The sequence below is a fragment of the Drosophila obscura genome, unplaced genomic scaffold, assembly GCF_018151105.1.
Source record: "Drosophila obscura isolate BZ-5 IFL unplaced genomic scaffold, ASM1815110v1 contig_75, whole genome shotgun sequence".
Taxonomy (NCBI): Eukaryota; Metazoa; Arthropoda; class Insecta; order Diptera; family Drosophilidae; genus Drosophila; species Drosophila obscura.
In genome coordinates, this window is record NW_024542867.1 from 2,473,978 (window position 1) to 2,490,164 (window position 16,187).

Here is a 16,187-nt window from a genome sequence, read left to right on the forward strand (position 1 = left end):
ATATATCTGCCACTTGAATCTCTACGAGTAGCTTGAATGAAATTGTCTTCACAGACGGAATCAGAAGACTCTTCTGCCATCACGGCTGGAAGATCCTCCACCTCCCAAAACTTCGTTAGAAGTTTTTCTAAACGCTGTTCTGTGCTGACCTTTACCCTTGTAGCAAAGGAAGAAATTGAGGGGCGAGTTGACTCAGCTACTGGTCCTGTGAGGATCCATCCAAATATGGTCTCCTGACCGAGTAACGAGCCGCAAATGTTGGGTTGGGAGCCGCCTAGTAAAATTGATGGAAGGATATCTGCACCTAAGAGCACATCTATCTGCGAGCTCTTATAGAAAGAAGGGTCAGCAAGAGGAATGTTTGGCAGGTCCTTTACAAAACCTTGAGGAACTGGGTACGAGGGTAAGGTGCCTGCCACATTTGGGAGTACGTAGGCCGAGGTTTCTATGTGGATCCTCGGTTTTGATGGTGAGCCTATTTGGAAGTGGCATATCTTCTGAGGCCTGGCTGAAATTGCTTGGCTCAAGCCCGTTACTTGAACCTGAATTGGTTGGAAAGGAAGCTTGATAATTCTGAACAGACGTTCGGAGATGAACGTTGCTTCCGATCCAGAATCGATCAATGCACGTGCTTTAAGACTGGTGCCCAAGTGGCATATGTTAATCATAGCCGTGATTGAGCGAAGGGGCTTTCGGGGTTCCACAGATGAATTCCCACAGATAAATACAAGAGGCAGGTCCAAGTTTCTTCAGTATATATTTCAGGTTGATTCGTAGGCTTAAGTAATGTACATATATATGTCTCGCGTGCAAAACCGTTTGCTTGTGGGTGAAGAAGCGCATTGAATTGAGATCGGTGGCGCTCAAGCTGCCGAGGGCTGTCGGACGCGAGAGCGGGAACGTGAGCGTGAGCGTGGGCGGGAGCGCAAACGTGGTGAATATGCGCGCGAGAGCGCGTCGCCGGGGGGAAAAATGCTCTTAAGTACGAGGGCGAGAGCGAGGGCGACCGCTTGTGTAGCTGGAACGCTAACAGCGATGTGTGGCTGGAATGCCCACAAAGCGGTTGCCCCGCCAGCGCCATCCTCACTCTGAACATTCTCCCCCCCCTTGCAGGAATGCAAAGATTTTTTTTTAAGTCTGCGTGCATGCACCAGACACGATCCACCCAAACACCGTGCTTTGCGCCACGGGAAGGCCGTCTGCGCGGGCGAGGAACCCAGGTTGGATGACCCTGGGATACAAGTCCGCACCCAAGACGAGCGAGATGGTCGTCGGCTTGTGGAATTGCTCGTTGGCCAACCTCAAGTCGTCGAAACGAGCACGGACGGTGTCGCTCAGTTGACGGATCGGCGTACGGACGCGCAGACGGGGCTCGATTTTGAAGACTGCCTCCACTTTAAAATCTCCTATCTTCGCCCGGATCATGGCTGTGCACACCCGCTCGTCCCCGATGCAGGTAGTGGGCAATTTCAGCTCCCTAGCCACCTCGGCGTCGATGCAGCTGACCGGCGTGCAGGGGTCGATCAGCGCACTCATCACCTGAGTGCCTGCGAGGACCACCATCGCCGTCGGGAGGACGTTGATGCTCTGGTGCTGGAGCAAGGAGTTTGCTGTCGGGACCGGATTTCCAACGACAGGGCGGCTGACCGGAAGACGAGGGCGTGGGTTGGCGCGGGAAGACTTAGGTGACGTCGACGGAGCCGAAGAGGAGCCAGCAGGACGCCGAGACGGAGGTGAAGTCGACGGAGCCGAAGAGGAGCCAGTAGGGCGCCGAGACCCGGGCAGGTGGAGCAGAGTGTGGTGGTTCCGGGAGCACACCTTACATAGGTCTCCACTGCGGCAGTCCTTGCCCGAGTGCTCGTGAGCCAGGCAGTTCGAGCAATGCCGATGCAGGAGTACGGCTCGGAGCCTCTTCTCGACGCTCAACCGGATAAACTTCCGGCAGTTCCTCAGCGGGTGAACTCCGGGACACACTCGACACTGGAAGGAAGTCTTTCCTCGTGCCCGTGAGCGATCCGACCTGCGGCTGGATCGGGAACGTGATGAGGTTTGAGGGGCCATAGCTGCCTTCTGGAAAAAACTAGGATGAAGAAAGGAATCACCGGAGCATTAGTAAACAGCTGGCATGGGTTGGCATACGGATACGGATACGGGTACGGATAACTACGTTGGATTTAAACAGAACAAAGGACGAAGGCTTATGAATCGGAGCCTCCGCGCGAGTAGGTGGACAGGACATCCGATTCCATAGGCAGCAGAACCACCTTCGTGATCGGTCTCTTGATAAGGCCGCGGGCCGTGAGTAGGTCTACCACACGGACCTTATCATCGGCTCCAGGATACGCGTTCTGCACACGGCCGAGACGCCATTCCTGAGCGGGGATGTTCTCCTCCTTGATCACCACGAGGTCTCCAACCTCGAGGTCTCTTGTCAGATGCTGCCATTTGTTGCGCTTGTGCAACTCTCGCAGGTACTCTGTCTTCCAGCGCGAACAGAATTGCTGGTTGAGAGCCTTGAGATGTTGCCAGCGGTTTAGGATGAAGGAGGCGCTCGCTTGTATTTCTGGCTCTGCCACGGATAGTAGCGGACCACCAATCAGGAAATGGCCTGGGCTCAAGGCCAACGGATCCGTTGGATCCTCAGACATAGGAGAGATTGGTCACGAGTTAACTCCTCTAATTTGTATTTGGACGTACACATCGACCTTTGGAACAGAGCCTTGAAGCTCTTCACACCTGCTTCCCACAAGCCCCCCATATGTGGGGCTCCGGGAGGGATAAACCGCCACGATAGCCCCTGCTGGCTGTACACCGCAGAAGTCCGAGTGCGAAGTGCCTCGAGAAGATCCACAGCCCGAGAGCGGGACGCGCCGACAAAATTCCTTCCGTTGTCGGATTGAACTTCATGAGGACACCCTCGTCTCGCAACGAAACGAGCGAAGGCGGCTAGGAAGGTGTCGGTGGATAAGTCGGACGTGGCCTCTAAGTGGATGGCCTTCGTGGAAAAGGAGACGAACACGCACACATACCCCTTTGAGATGCGACAGGCGCGACCTGTGAAGTTTTTAACGTCGAAGGGGCCGGCGAAGTCAACTCCGGTGTATGTGAACGGTCTGGAGAATGTGACTCGTGATGCAGGAAGGTCACCCATTAGTTGGGTTTGGAGTCGTTTACGATGGAGGACGCAGACCTTACAAGAATGAATCACTGCCCTCACTATGTGACGTAGTCGAGGGATCCAGTATGTTGCCCGGATAAGGCGAATGACCAGCTGGTTCCCACCATGTAGCGATATATGATGGGTGAATCGAACCAGCAGGCGAACCAGGAGACATGCGGGTGGCAACAGGATTGGATGCCGTTCGTTGTAGGACATGGACGCCGAGGCTTGGACTCGGCCACATGCCCGCATGACTCCGTTCTGGTCAAGGAACGGATTAAGATTCAGAAGAGAACTCGTAGTAGGGAGTGGCTGTTTGTTTAGCAGGCCCCGATGCTCCCCAGCATAATGGAAGCGTTGGGTTGTCAGTGTGACCGCCTGGAGAGCAGCAGCGACCTCATTTCCGTTCAGCTCCTTGGAGACATGGGTCGTCTGCCCTTTAATTCGCTGAGTGAACCGCCGAACGTAGGCGATCACGCGCAGAGCGCGCCCGAGGTCGGAAAAACGGCTTAGGATGTCGGAGGCGCTGCTGGTGGCATGGTGCACCTTGGCGACTCGCTTCTCCAGGTCAGTCTCAAGGACTGAGTCCCGCGGACATGGCCACTCTGATTTTGGACTACGCAACCAAGCAGGGCCATGCCACCACATATCACTTCCAACCAGGTCAGAGGGTCCTAGCCCTCGACTGGCCAGGTCGGCCGGATTGTCCTCGGATCGGACGTGGCTCCATCGCTCGCTGGGCCAACATCTAGTGACTTTGGCTACTCGATTGCCCACGAAAGTGGTCCAATCGCATGCAGGTCGGTTCAGCCAGGCCAACACAATCGTGGAATCGGTCCAGAAGGATACTTGGCTGGTGTCCCGGTGTCACGGGGGCCACGCGGGTTTTAGCTGTGAGAAGGGCACAGACAATGCCCTGCGGTCGCTCAACTCGGATGTAAATCGCTGCCCCATAGGCACGTTGAGACGCGTCGCAGAAGCCATGTATCTGCACCTTGGCCATTGGACAAACGTGCAACCACCGCGGAATGCGGATATCCTGGATGGCCGGAAAACTCTTCAGGAACGTCTCCCAGGTGTGAGATAGATCGCTAGGGAGGACGTCATCCCACCCTAACTCTCTTAGCCAAATTTCCTGCATGAACATTTTGGCTTGGATGACAAAGGGGGCAAGCCATCCCGCTGGATCGAACAGCTGCGCAATCTGCGATAGCACATTGCGCTTCGTGCAGGACTCCCGCTGAAGTACTTCGGGAGGAGCAAAGAAGAATTCATCGGCACTGGCTTGCCATCGGATCCCCAATGTCTTAGCGATGCTACTTTCGTCAAGCTCTAGGAAGTCAGCTCGTAGTCACACACGTTTCCAGTACGGTCGCGAAAGAGTATTCGCTGATAGGGCGTGTGTTGGGAAGACACTAGGATCTGGCGGTACATCTTGCTGATGTCGGCATTGAAGACATAGCGGAAGACTCGCCACCTCAGGATTTGCATAGTCAAGTCAGACTGAAGGACTGGCCCCGAATGCAATGTGTCGTTGAGGCTTTTCCCGTTGGAAGACGGGCTGGAGGCGTTGAAGACCACGCGCAGTTTGGTTGTGGTGCTGTCGGGTTTAAACACGGCGTGATGTGGAAGGTAGTAATGGCCGGAGTCATGACTGGGTGTAACCGCAGTCATGTGGCCTAGCTCAAAATATTCCTGGATAACGGCGTCGTACAGCTCTTTGAGCGGCAAATTCCGCTGCAGACGCTGCTCGTTTTTAAGGAACTGGGTCTGTGCCGCGCACCTGGAGTGTCCTAGATCGACATTTTCTGGACACTTGAAAGGGAGAGTAACAATATACTTCCCATTGGGGGCTCGTTTAGTGGTCTTGCGGAAGTTTTCCTCGCACACCGAATCTGACTCACTCGTCGGTTTCCCCGGAAGGTCCTCCACCTCCCAGAATTTGGTGAGAAGCTTCTCGAGTCGGACGTCCGAATCTAACGAGAGCTTCGTGGTGAAGGCGGAAACCGTCCGAGTCGAGTCAGCTGATACCGGACCGGATAGGACCCATCCGAAGATGGTCTCTTGTCCTAGCAGCGAGCCGCAAATGTCAGACCGGAAGCCGCTCAACAGGATAGAAGGGAGGATGTCAGCGCCTAAAAGCACATCAATCTGCGAGCTTCGGTGGAAGGAGGGGTCTGCCAGCGGGAGATTTGGAAGCTTGTCCAAAAAGTGCTGCGGTATCGGATACGAGGGAAGGTTACCTGCTAATTGAGGCAGAACATATGCCATGGTCTCGATTTTTAGGCCAGGCCTGGAGGCGGCCCCGATCATGAAGTGACAGCGCCTTTGCGCCTTAGCCGCTACGGTTTGGTTTAAACCTGCGACTTGAGCCTGTATGGCTTCGAACGGTGGCTTAATAATGTTAAAGAGACGTTCAGTGATGAACGTCGCCTCGGAGCCTGAGTTAATCAGTGCGCGGGCACGGAAATTGGTCCCCAGGTGACAAATATTAATGAGTGCCGTGCCCAGAAGAACGGTACTTGTGCTGGAGGCGAAAAAGCTCTGTACGTTTTGCTGAGGTTCGGATGAGCTGGGGGCTTGGGCGGAAGTCGAAGCCGCTACGTTGGATGAAGGAGCGGCACGATGCAGAAGCGTGTGATGCCTGGCCCCACAAGTGGAACAATTGTGGCTGCTGGAGCAGTCGCGAAGCAGATGACCTCTTGCGAAGCAATTTAAGCACAGCTGCTTTTTCTTAATGCAGCTGGAACGTGCATCAACGGACATGTTGAGAAAGCGGGGACAAACTCAAATCGGGTGATTCTCTTTGGAACAGAGGTCACACGTTCGCTTCTTCGGACTCACTTGGGTATTGAACGAGTGAACCTTGTTTGGCGTCGGACTGCCTTGCGAACGGAATGGATTGGAGTGGTTGCGAGAGGTGGGTGGATTTTGGACGCCCTTGGAGGGAGGCGGATTCGGAGCCCCTCGGGAGGTGGAAGGGTCGCTCTCAATAGCCTCGAGAGTCAGATAGCGCTGAGTGAGGAAGGAGTCGATTTCCGTCCAGGGCGGTACCTCTTTTTTGTCCGTTACGGACGATTCCCACAACGCCCGGCTCAACTTCGGCAATTTGGAAGCGCAAATGGTGACAAGCAGACTATCCCAGTTGTCCGTGCAGACGTTGGAGACTGCTAGCGCATTTAGAACTCCTTGCATCGTACTTTGAAGATCCTTCAAGGCACGACTGCATTCGGATGTTACGCGGGGCAAAAAAAGGAGGATGTTGATTTGGTTGGTCACCAGAAGCCGATTATTTTCGTATCGGCTGCGGAGAGCCAACCATGCGGACTCGAAACCGTCATTAGTGAGGGGGGATTTCTCTACGATGGCCTTCGGATCGCCCCGGGTCTTCTCGGTGAGGTAATACAGCCTCTCTACCGGAGACAATCTAGGATTGTTGATCACGACCGCAGTGAACAAATCCCTGAATGTGGGCCAGTGGACGTAGTCCTCGGAGAATGCCTCAATGTTGACGGGAGGCAGTCGACAGCCGCCCTGTTGGGCTGGCTGTGAAGGAGGAAGGACTGTGGATGTAGCCAGTTGGGCATTGAGGTCACTGAGACACTGCTCAAATACCCCATAGAATTCGCCGTATGTGTCACGGATGTCCACTTGGATTTCTGGCTCCTCGTCCGTCATCACCGCGGAGCAGGCCTTATATTCGGCCTCGACGTCCGTCCACATGCTGAGGATTTGGCCACGACGGACCTCGGACAGAGAGGCGGATGGGGCGGCGGTGATGCGCTCTGCCAGGTGCATCAATCGGCCAATAGCGGCGACCAATCTGGTCCGAGCGACTGAGGTGGCGGATTGAGCCATTGTGATACAGTGGCGAGAGCTGACGGGGCTGTTGACGAAGGAGCCCTTCGGATCTTGTTTGGTCACAGCTGGAACCTTAAGAGTGACAGGAGACGGGAACAAAACCGATTTGGTCCTTGCCGCAGGGCTGCTACTGGCTGCTCTCGGAGTGAGGGGTGCCTTGATTTTCTGAGTCGGCGTAGTTCCAGAGGCGGACGAGGTGCGTAGCCGGTTGGAAGAGGTCACAGGCAGAAGCTGGTTGCCGTCCTTGTGACCTGTTGGCATATTCCGAACTCACACACGCACAGAAAATCGGATTTGGAAGTCCTGGAGGGACAGAAGACTGATCTGAGTGGAATTCCAACAGAAAGACGCCAGAAAACAAATATAACCCACTTATGGAAGGCTGTCAGGAAAAAGGCCTCGAGCTTGTTGGAAAACAATAGTCGGGTCGACTCGGATTGTTTGAGATCACGGTGAAGTGAAATTTCTCAAACAATGAGTGACTTATATTGCGCTGAGCCGAGGAGAGGACCGGCTACACTGATTTTGGCAATATTTTGCAAATATTGTTAGTGCGGGCTCCTCCGTTTACCTCTTTGACGCAGTCGTGATCAGAACTGGGTTATTTGCGAATGAACGGCGGACGGAATGGCATTTATATCCTCGATAGTTGATTGGAATGGGCGATAGTTTTCTCTTGATGTCGGTTTGGATCGACAAAGTGCAGATAAACCTAGTCGCCGTAAGCGTTACCGGAAGCTACAGTCAAGAATATGACTGCGGAGTGGGCGCTGGAGAACTATCGGGAGAAATACCGAAGGAAAACAGAAAATATCGGAAAAAGGAGGACGAAACGGTTTAAATAAGAAATCGTGGATCGTTTAATTTATTTCTTGTGGTGTCGGTGTGTTTGTTTGGAAATTGTATTTTTATTTTTTATTAATTTATTTTCGGTCGAACGCAAGACTCGGTTACGATACCGATATTTTTGGATTGCGCCACCTCTGATGCACGGAACAAAAAAAACAACAACAAAGGACCGAAACACCAATTTGCCAATTGGCAGTGGAAATTGCCAAATAATTACTATTAGTGCGCCGTGCCTTGGTCGCGAGCAATTTATTTGGAAAGTGGAACAGGTTGGAATTGTGGTAGCGATCGATAAAAGTCGTTGGAATACACGAATTGCCCGAAATCACGAATTTTATATTAAATACGGCACTTGCGCGGAGTATGTGTGTAGTATGGAGTGCGGTATTTTTCTACGGGGAGTGGTATTTTTTGTATGGAGTTCTGTTTTGTATATAGTTGGCGGGCGATATATTGCGGCCAACTATGGGAATAAATGTATGAATATATGGCAATAAATATATATGTGTTTATAGGTATTGTTGGTTCCTTAGCGTTATGCGTATAAAACTACAACCTTGAATGCCGTGGTTATATGTGTGTTTTATTTCCTAGGAATATATTCAATGTTAATACCAAAAAATGTCCACTACTCTGCTTACATACGCTTCGTTTTCTTTTACGCTCTCGACTGACTATCGATCATACTTAGTGTGGCCATTTTTCTCTTATTGGCAGTGTGACCATTTTTCTCTTACATTAATTATGTTAACAATAATGGTATTCAGGATTTTGACTAATTAGTAAATATTAAAAATACAAATAATAATAATAATGAGATTCTTCACAACATCCCCACCACCGTGAATCAAACCCGCTTGTGATTCACAATACATCTAGCTTTGCCAGCATACAAGTTGGGCTGTTGAGAACTCCAGTGGTCGTCTTCACAGTTGCTGAGCGAACCTGTCCGTCGCGTCCAGCTGTAACTGCAAGGATCATTCCCTTTTTCCATTGGTGTCGATGGAGATTCTTATCGCAGATAAGAACGACGTCTCCTTCAGCCAGTGGTGGCACCGGTTGATACCACTTCGTCCTTCTGCATAAGTCCGGTAGGTACTCATTGAGCCACTTGCTTCAAAATGAGTGTGAGATCTGCTGAGCAATACGCCAGTCCTTTCGTGTTGGCTGGTACTTCTCTTCTTGTGGATGTGGTGTTTGGCTAGAATTGGCAGAACCTAGGAGAAAGTGATTAGGGGTTATCGGGTCGTCATCGGGATCATCCAGAGCAATGTGTGTGAGCGGTCTAGAATTGACTATATTTTCAGCGTTACACATTAGGCTATATAAAATGTCCTCTTTCAGATTTTTCTCAAATAATGCGTGTCCGATGGCCCTCTTCACGCTTCGCACCAATCGTTCCCAACACCCTCCTGCATGGGGATTAAGCGGGCAATTAAATAGCCATTCGATTTTTTCGGTTGCCAACTCATTCGCTATTTTCACATGGTCCAGACCTGCAATGTTTCTTTTAATTCACGCTCAGCTCCCACCAGGTTTGTCCCGTTATCCGATCGGATCCGTACAGGTCTACCACGTCGTGCCATGAAGTTATGCAACACTCGAAGGCACGTATCTGTCGTCAGGTCTCTGGCGATCTCCAAATGAATCGCTCTTATTGTAAGGCATGTGAATATCCAGCGTTTCTCTGTACTTCTTCCTCTTACGACTAAAAACGGTCCCATGTAATCGACTCCCACATACGAGAATGGGCGTACGTACGGAGAAAGTCTGTCTTTAGGGAGCTGTCCCATTAGTGGCGGTTTTGGAGTTGCTCTTAGGATTTTGCAAGTCCGACAGTTCCTAGATGCGCGGCGAACCTCCTGTCGGCAGTGCGGTATGTAATACTTTCGGCGTATTTCTGCTACTATAGTATTCTCATTTTGATGCTTCCACGTCTCGTGGTAGTGTTGCACGACCAATGCTGTGACGTAATTCCCTTGGGGCATTAATACTGGACGCCTTGTTTCTTCTCCAACAGCATATGCGTTATTTATACGCCCATTCATGCGAATTACTCCCCGTTCGTCTATAGCCGGGGACAATTTCCACAGCTTGCTATCGTTCTCGACGGGCTTTCCAGACAATAGTGTCATCCGCTCATCATGAAATGCAACATCCTGTACGTTGCGGATCACTATGAGCTCGGCTTCCTCAATTTCAGCTACATCTAAATAGCTCTTCCGTTTAATCTTGCGGTTGCACATCCTGTTAACCCAAGCAACAACTCGCACCAGTTTCGTGAATGACGAGAACTTCTCCAGAAGCTCCTTGAACTCTACGTTGACAGTTCCATCACAGAGCACCTCATTAACTGATAGTACGAACTTGCTGCGCATCTCCAGCTCCGTCTCACCTATGTCTGCAGCTCCTACATCCCATAGGTTTCCGTCCTCTTGAAGGAAGCGTGGGCCTTGCAGCCAGGAGGATTCTCGTGTACCAGTTCTGAGTTTGGTGCCAAATTCTGCAGGATTATCCTTGGTGGGCACCCAATGCCAATCCTCCAACTTTGTAGCTTCAAGTATCTCATCGACTCGGTGTCCTACGTATGGTTTGTATTTTCAATGATCTGACTTGATCCACGCTAAGACAGTCTTCGAATCTGACCACATATAGATACATTTTGGGCTGACGTCATGGCCTTCAAGAATACATTTCCTCAGACGAGTTCCTAGTACGGCCGCTTGCAGCTCGAGTCTGGGTACCGTTGATAATTTCATTGGGGCACACTTGGTCTTCCCCATTATAAATGTAGTCTTCCATCCCAGTTGTTTACGTATACGCCAGTAGCCAACTGCTGCGTATGCCGACTCACTCGCGTCGCAAAATATGTGCAGTTCGATTGGCTTGTCAAAGAACTCCTCGGCGTAACATCGGGGTATTCTTATCTTGCTTATTTGACCAAGACTTCGCAACCAACAATTCCATTGCTCAGGTCATCATCCTCAATGGGCTGGTCCCACTCTGTTTGGCCATATTGACTGAAGGAGAAGCTTAGCGTCAGGGAATATCAGCAAGAATTCCAAATGGGTAAACACAGACTGACGACCGCAATACTCTCGTTTCGACGGTATTCTTGATTCTGAAAATATTGATGCGTCAATTTTATTAAACGAGATCAAGAACCCAAATTCGTCGCTATGTGTACACCAGTACATTCCCAGAACCTTTTGGTAATGGTCCCTATCAAGACTTACAAGTTCGGTTGCCTGCTCATTACCAAAAATCCCGTTGAAGAAACTGGAATTAGATACAAACTTTTTTAATTCGAATCCTCCTCTCTTGTGAATGTCAACAATCTCCTTCGCAACCCTCACGGCCGTTTTTTCGGACGAAAAACAATGCACCAGATCGTCAACATAATGGTTCTTTATTATGGCGCTCACGGCGTCTGGATACGATTCCTTAAAGTCGAGTGCATTTCTATTTTTCACGTATTGAGCTGAAGCTGGTGAACATTTTGCTCCAAAGGTCATAACCTGCATTTCGTACACCTTCATCTCGTCCCCTGGATTTTTTCTCCATAGTATACGTTGAGCACAGCGATCCTCGTTTCGTATTTGACTTGGTGGAACATTTCTGCTATGTCAGCGCAGACCCCAATCCGTCTCTGCCTGAACGTCATAAGAACGTCGGTTAGCGATTGACACTCGTCGGGCCCGGTCATGAGCATTGAATTTAACGACACTCCGTCGACTTCGGCGGCCGCATCAAAAATGATTCGTAGTTTGTCAGGCTTGTTAGGATTAATAACTCCGAAATGGGGCAGGAACCATTCCCTCTTGTTGTCCACTTCCAGTTCATTTCTTGCGAGTTGTCGTATGTAGGACTTCTCTTCGTATGATTCCATCAAGTTGCAGTATTTTTCATAGTACTCTGGGTCATGTTTGAACTTTCTTTCCAAAGATAGTTGTCTCTTTAAGGCCATTTTCTTGCTATCAGGTAAAACGACGTCATCCGCTTTCCATAGTAGTCCCGTCTCAAAACGGTCACCAATACGTTTTGTCGTGGTAGATAGCAGTTGATTCGATCTCTCAGTTTGTCGACCTTCAACATGGTGCTTCACGATTCGCACATCCATTTCCGAGTTAGTGATGTAGTCTCGCACCAATTGTTCAATGTGCTCGTCATCATGCCTAACCAGATGTACACCCTTTACATGGTTCATGTGTCCGTTTTCATCGCGACATTTTCCATACACAACCCAGCCCAGGTTGGTTAATGTAACGGCTGGCCCCACATATCCCATAGATTTCATTTGCTTTGGAGCTATCAAATGTAGATTATCTAATCCAATTAGTATCTCAGGTCTAGCGTTTTTGTAGCCTTTCACTGGAATATTTTTTATGCGTGGATATTTTGAACTTAGCTCACACCTATTTACGGTCTGCTTCGGCAGCCGTAGATCCTTTATGGTCCTTACTCCGTTTAGTTCGTAAACTTTGTCACCACGTTCATCAGATATTCCAATGTTGAAACGACCTGCTAATTCGGTTGACCTCTTTTCTCCAAACCATTGTAGTGTCAGGGTTTCCTTTGGTCCATGCAACCCTAGCTCGTCTGCCAGGGTTTCATTCACGAGAGTGACCGCAGATCCTTCGTCCAAGAAAGCATGGCACCTCACTATTTTGTTGTTGGCATGGAGTTTGACAGGCAGAATCTTAAACAAAATAATCGAGTTCTCCTCATGAGTCGCTGTACCTGTAAACTTTATTTCCTCGTCTGGATTTTTAACGGATTCTTCGTGGAGCAGCCAGTGAATACGTTTTAAGCAACCATCTAGCCGGCATTGGTTTTGCCGCTTACATTTTTGACTGCGATGGCCATATTTGAGACAATTAAAGCATAGTTTCCCTTCCCGTACATGCAGCCATTTTTTCTGAAGCTCCATCTGCGCGAATACCTTACAGTTGTCCAAGTCGTGTTTCCCCTGGCAGGCTGAGCATGCTTTCTCCTTTTCGGGTCCCATTTCATTTGCATGAAATAATCTCGACTTCTCTTTCCTTGGCTTGAACGTCACCTGATCATCTACCAATCCTGCCTCTTGCACATCTTCGGCCAGTCCCTGAAGCCATAGACTTAAATGATGGATCGATTTTTCATCTCCTAATGGCTTGGAATGGCGTGCCCACTCCAATCTCTGCTGCACCGGCAACTTTAAGATTAACTCTTCCATTAACGTTGGATTTTTTAGCTGCTGATGTGCGCTAGCTGCTTCCAGAAATGAGGCCAAATTTTGTACTTTCATTTTAAAATCAACTAATTGTTCCAATCTACCTTCGCGAATGCTTGGAAATTCTCTAACGCGACTAATCTGACTTTTTACAAGTTTCTCGGGTCTACCAAAATGTTGCTTGAGTGTTTCTAATATATTTGGAACGTTTGAACTGTGAATAAGCAAACACTCGACAGTCTCTCTAGCTTTGCCCTTTATAGCCTTTTGAAGGCGTATCAAATTTTGCATGTCGCTGTAACCATACTCTGCAGTGGTCACAATGAAGGCTTCGTTGAACATTGGCCATTCTTCAGGGGCACCGTTAAACTCCGGCAGATCGTACAAATTTCGATGCGTTTCCTGAGCAGCAACCGGCTGCCTTGGTGGTAAGTCTGCATCCGTTGTCACTGAGGACTCGGCCGTTGTTGATGGTGGCCCTGGCCCACCAGTTGTTCCTCCACTAATACCAAGGGATTGCAGAAGTATATTAGTTTTTTCCATTTGAATTTGATTCATCCTCAGAATTTCCATTTGAAACTGCTGCATTTGCATTGCATTAGCTTGCTGGCCTTCCTGCATTTGGCGCCACATCTCCAACATTGCGTTGACGATACCTGATTGTGATTCCTTTGAAGCGACGGCACCGTCTTCCTCCGTATTAGAGGCTTCCTTGTGTATGGATTCTTTTTCCACGGTTCCCATCTCAGCGGTGTCTTCGCGCTGGTCATTTGCTGCCCTTAATGTGCTCATTGCTCTGGTATACATAGCCCACAGACTGACCCTTTCCTCAAATCAACAATCTACTGCCACTCACCAAACACCACCATCCAAAATGTGTTGTCCAATTTCGTCAGCCAACTGCGCACTTAAGCCTCCAGTCGCCGGTATAGGAAACTTCGTTGGTTAGAGTGAGATGACCATATGTGCACGATCACGCACACATACGTTCATGAGAACAGAGCGCCTTTTCTGTGGTCCTCAAGCACGTACCCACGTTGGCCTCCGTGTTCTCTTGGTGTTTCTTGACCACCCACGAGCGAGTCTCGTCCGTCTCCTTGTGGGTTCCGTAACTTCTCCAATGAGTACTTCACTCTGCGTGCACCGCGTGTTCGGCCGTGGTCATGCAAGCGCCAGAAGCTTTACCGTCATTGACAAAGAAGCGAAATAAAAGATGTTGGTTCCTTAGCGTTATGCGTATAAAACTACAACCTTGAATGCCGTGGTTATATGTGTGTTTTATTTCCTAGGAATATATTCAATGTTAATACCAAAAAATGTCCACTACTCTGCTTACATACGCTTCGTTTTCTTTTACGCTCTCGACTGACTATCGATCATACTTAGTGTGGCCATTTTTCTCTTATTGGCAGTGTGACCATTTTTCTCTTACATTAATTATGTTAACAATAATGGTATTCAGGATTTTGACTAATTAGTAAATATTAAAAATACAAATAATAATAATAATGAGATTCTTCACAACAGGTATAGATGTGATTATAGTTGCACTCGGAGTGTGCCAAAGTATATTTTATTGGGGTGGGTCGTGCTGGAATGCACCTGTAGAGACACGGATGTAGATGTGTGTGTATGTACGCAAGCCGCTCTTATGGGCTGGAATGTGCGTACATACATATGCTCGGAATGCACTTTTTGGTTTAATTTTTATTTATTTAATTTGTCCGCAAATCATGGACAGACACAAGGAATCCAAAAAACTACCGTATCACTGGTAGTTGGAGGTGAATGACGGGAGAACGGCAGGAATCGCCGATAATATGGCGGTGTCGAAAAAAGAAGAGACACGGATAACGGATGGCACAGAATGAAGGAATAAGTACATATATAAGAATATATATATGTACTTATATCGCGGAACTCGGACTTTTCGGAATTTCGGAACACAAATCGCGAATGGAAGGGACTTGTGGCACACGAAAATCGTACTTATCTTGGGATTCTGGTGTGGTGAAGGCGATGCCGTGCTCGAAGGCTGGATATAGTTGGGGAAGGCGAAGTAGAATCCGGCTCGAAGGACCAATGATTGAGCGAAGGGGCTTTCGGGGTTCCACAGATGAATTCCCACAGATAAATACAAGAGGCAGGTCCAAGTTTCTTCAGTATATATTTCAGGTTGATTCGTAGGCTTAAGTAATGTACATATATATGTCTCGCGTGCAAAACCGTTTGCTTGTGGGTGAAGAAGCGCATTGAATTGAGATCGGTGGCGCTCAAGCTGCCGAGGGCTGTCGGACGCGAGAGCGGGAACGTGAGCGTGAGCGTGGGCGTGGGCGGGAGCGCAAGTGTGGTGAATATGCGCGCGAGAGCGCGTCGCCGGGGGGAAAAATGCTCTTAAGTACGAGGGCGAGAGCGAGGGCGACCGCTTGTGTAGCTGGAACGCTAACAGCGATGTGTGGCTGGAATGCCCACAAAGCGGTTGCCCCGCCAGCGCCATCCTCACTCTGAACAGCCGTGCCTAGCAAAAAACCCTGTGTGTTCGCTGTGTAGTAGCTTTGGACATTGGAGGATGAAGCGGACTGTATGTCTTGAATTGGGTTTGGAATGGAAGGAACTGTTGCAGAGGGCTCTGGATGTGGGTTACCACGGTGCGGAAGCGTGTGGTGGCGACGTTTGCACGTAAAACAATTATGTTGACTCGTGCAATCTTTGATTTGGTGCCCTCTAGCGAAGCAGTTCATACACAACCTTTGTTGCTTTATGTAGTTGGCTCTATCATGAGCAGACATTTTGAGAAAGCGTGGACACTGACGCACAGGATGGTTTTCTTTCGAGCAAAGGTTGCATGTGCGCGTTTTGACGATGACCTTTGCCTCAAAGGAGTTGACCTTTTTCGAGTTTTTCTCCCTTTTATCGTGCCGGGAAAGCACTTGCATGGAGGTATTCGCGTTCTCCATCGCTTCGAGTGACAAATATCGCTCACTCAGGAATTTATTCATGGCTGGCCATGACGGAATTTCGCTTTTGCTGGGAAGAGACTGCTCCCAAAGCGACAAGGTGACTTGAGGCAATTTTGAGGAAACAAGGAATACCAGCACTCCATCA

At 49.4% G+C, this 16,187-nt stretch overlaps 1 protein-coding gene across 1 annotated transcript; it reads right to left on the reverse strand.

Annotated features, from left to right (window-relative positions):
- Window positions 1-1,095: 1,095 nt before the first annotated feature.
- LOC121405130 lies at window positions 1,096-8,524 on the reverse strand. Its single transcript, XM_041595738.1, has 2 exons — window positions 8,486-8,524; window positions 1,096-2,080 (listed from the first exon to the last, which is right to left on the reverse strand). Exon 2 carries the CDS (start codon window positions 2,059-2,061, stop codon window positions 1,132-1,134), a length of 930 nt encoding a protein of 309 aa, XP_041451672.1. The 5' UTR covers window positions 2,062-2,080; window positions 8,486-8,524; the 3' UTR covers window positions 1,096-1,131.
- Window positions 8,525-16,187: the final 7,663 nt, after the last annotated feature.

Coding starts and splice junctions, on each gene's coding strand:
- LOC121405130 (XM_041595738.1), bottom strand. CDS start 2,061: ATGGCCCCTCAAACCTCATCACGTTCCCGATCCAGCCGCAGGTCGGAT.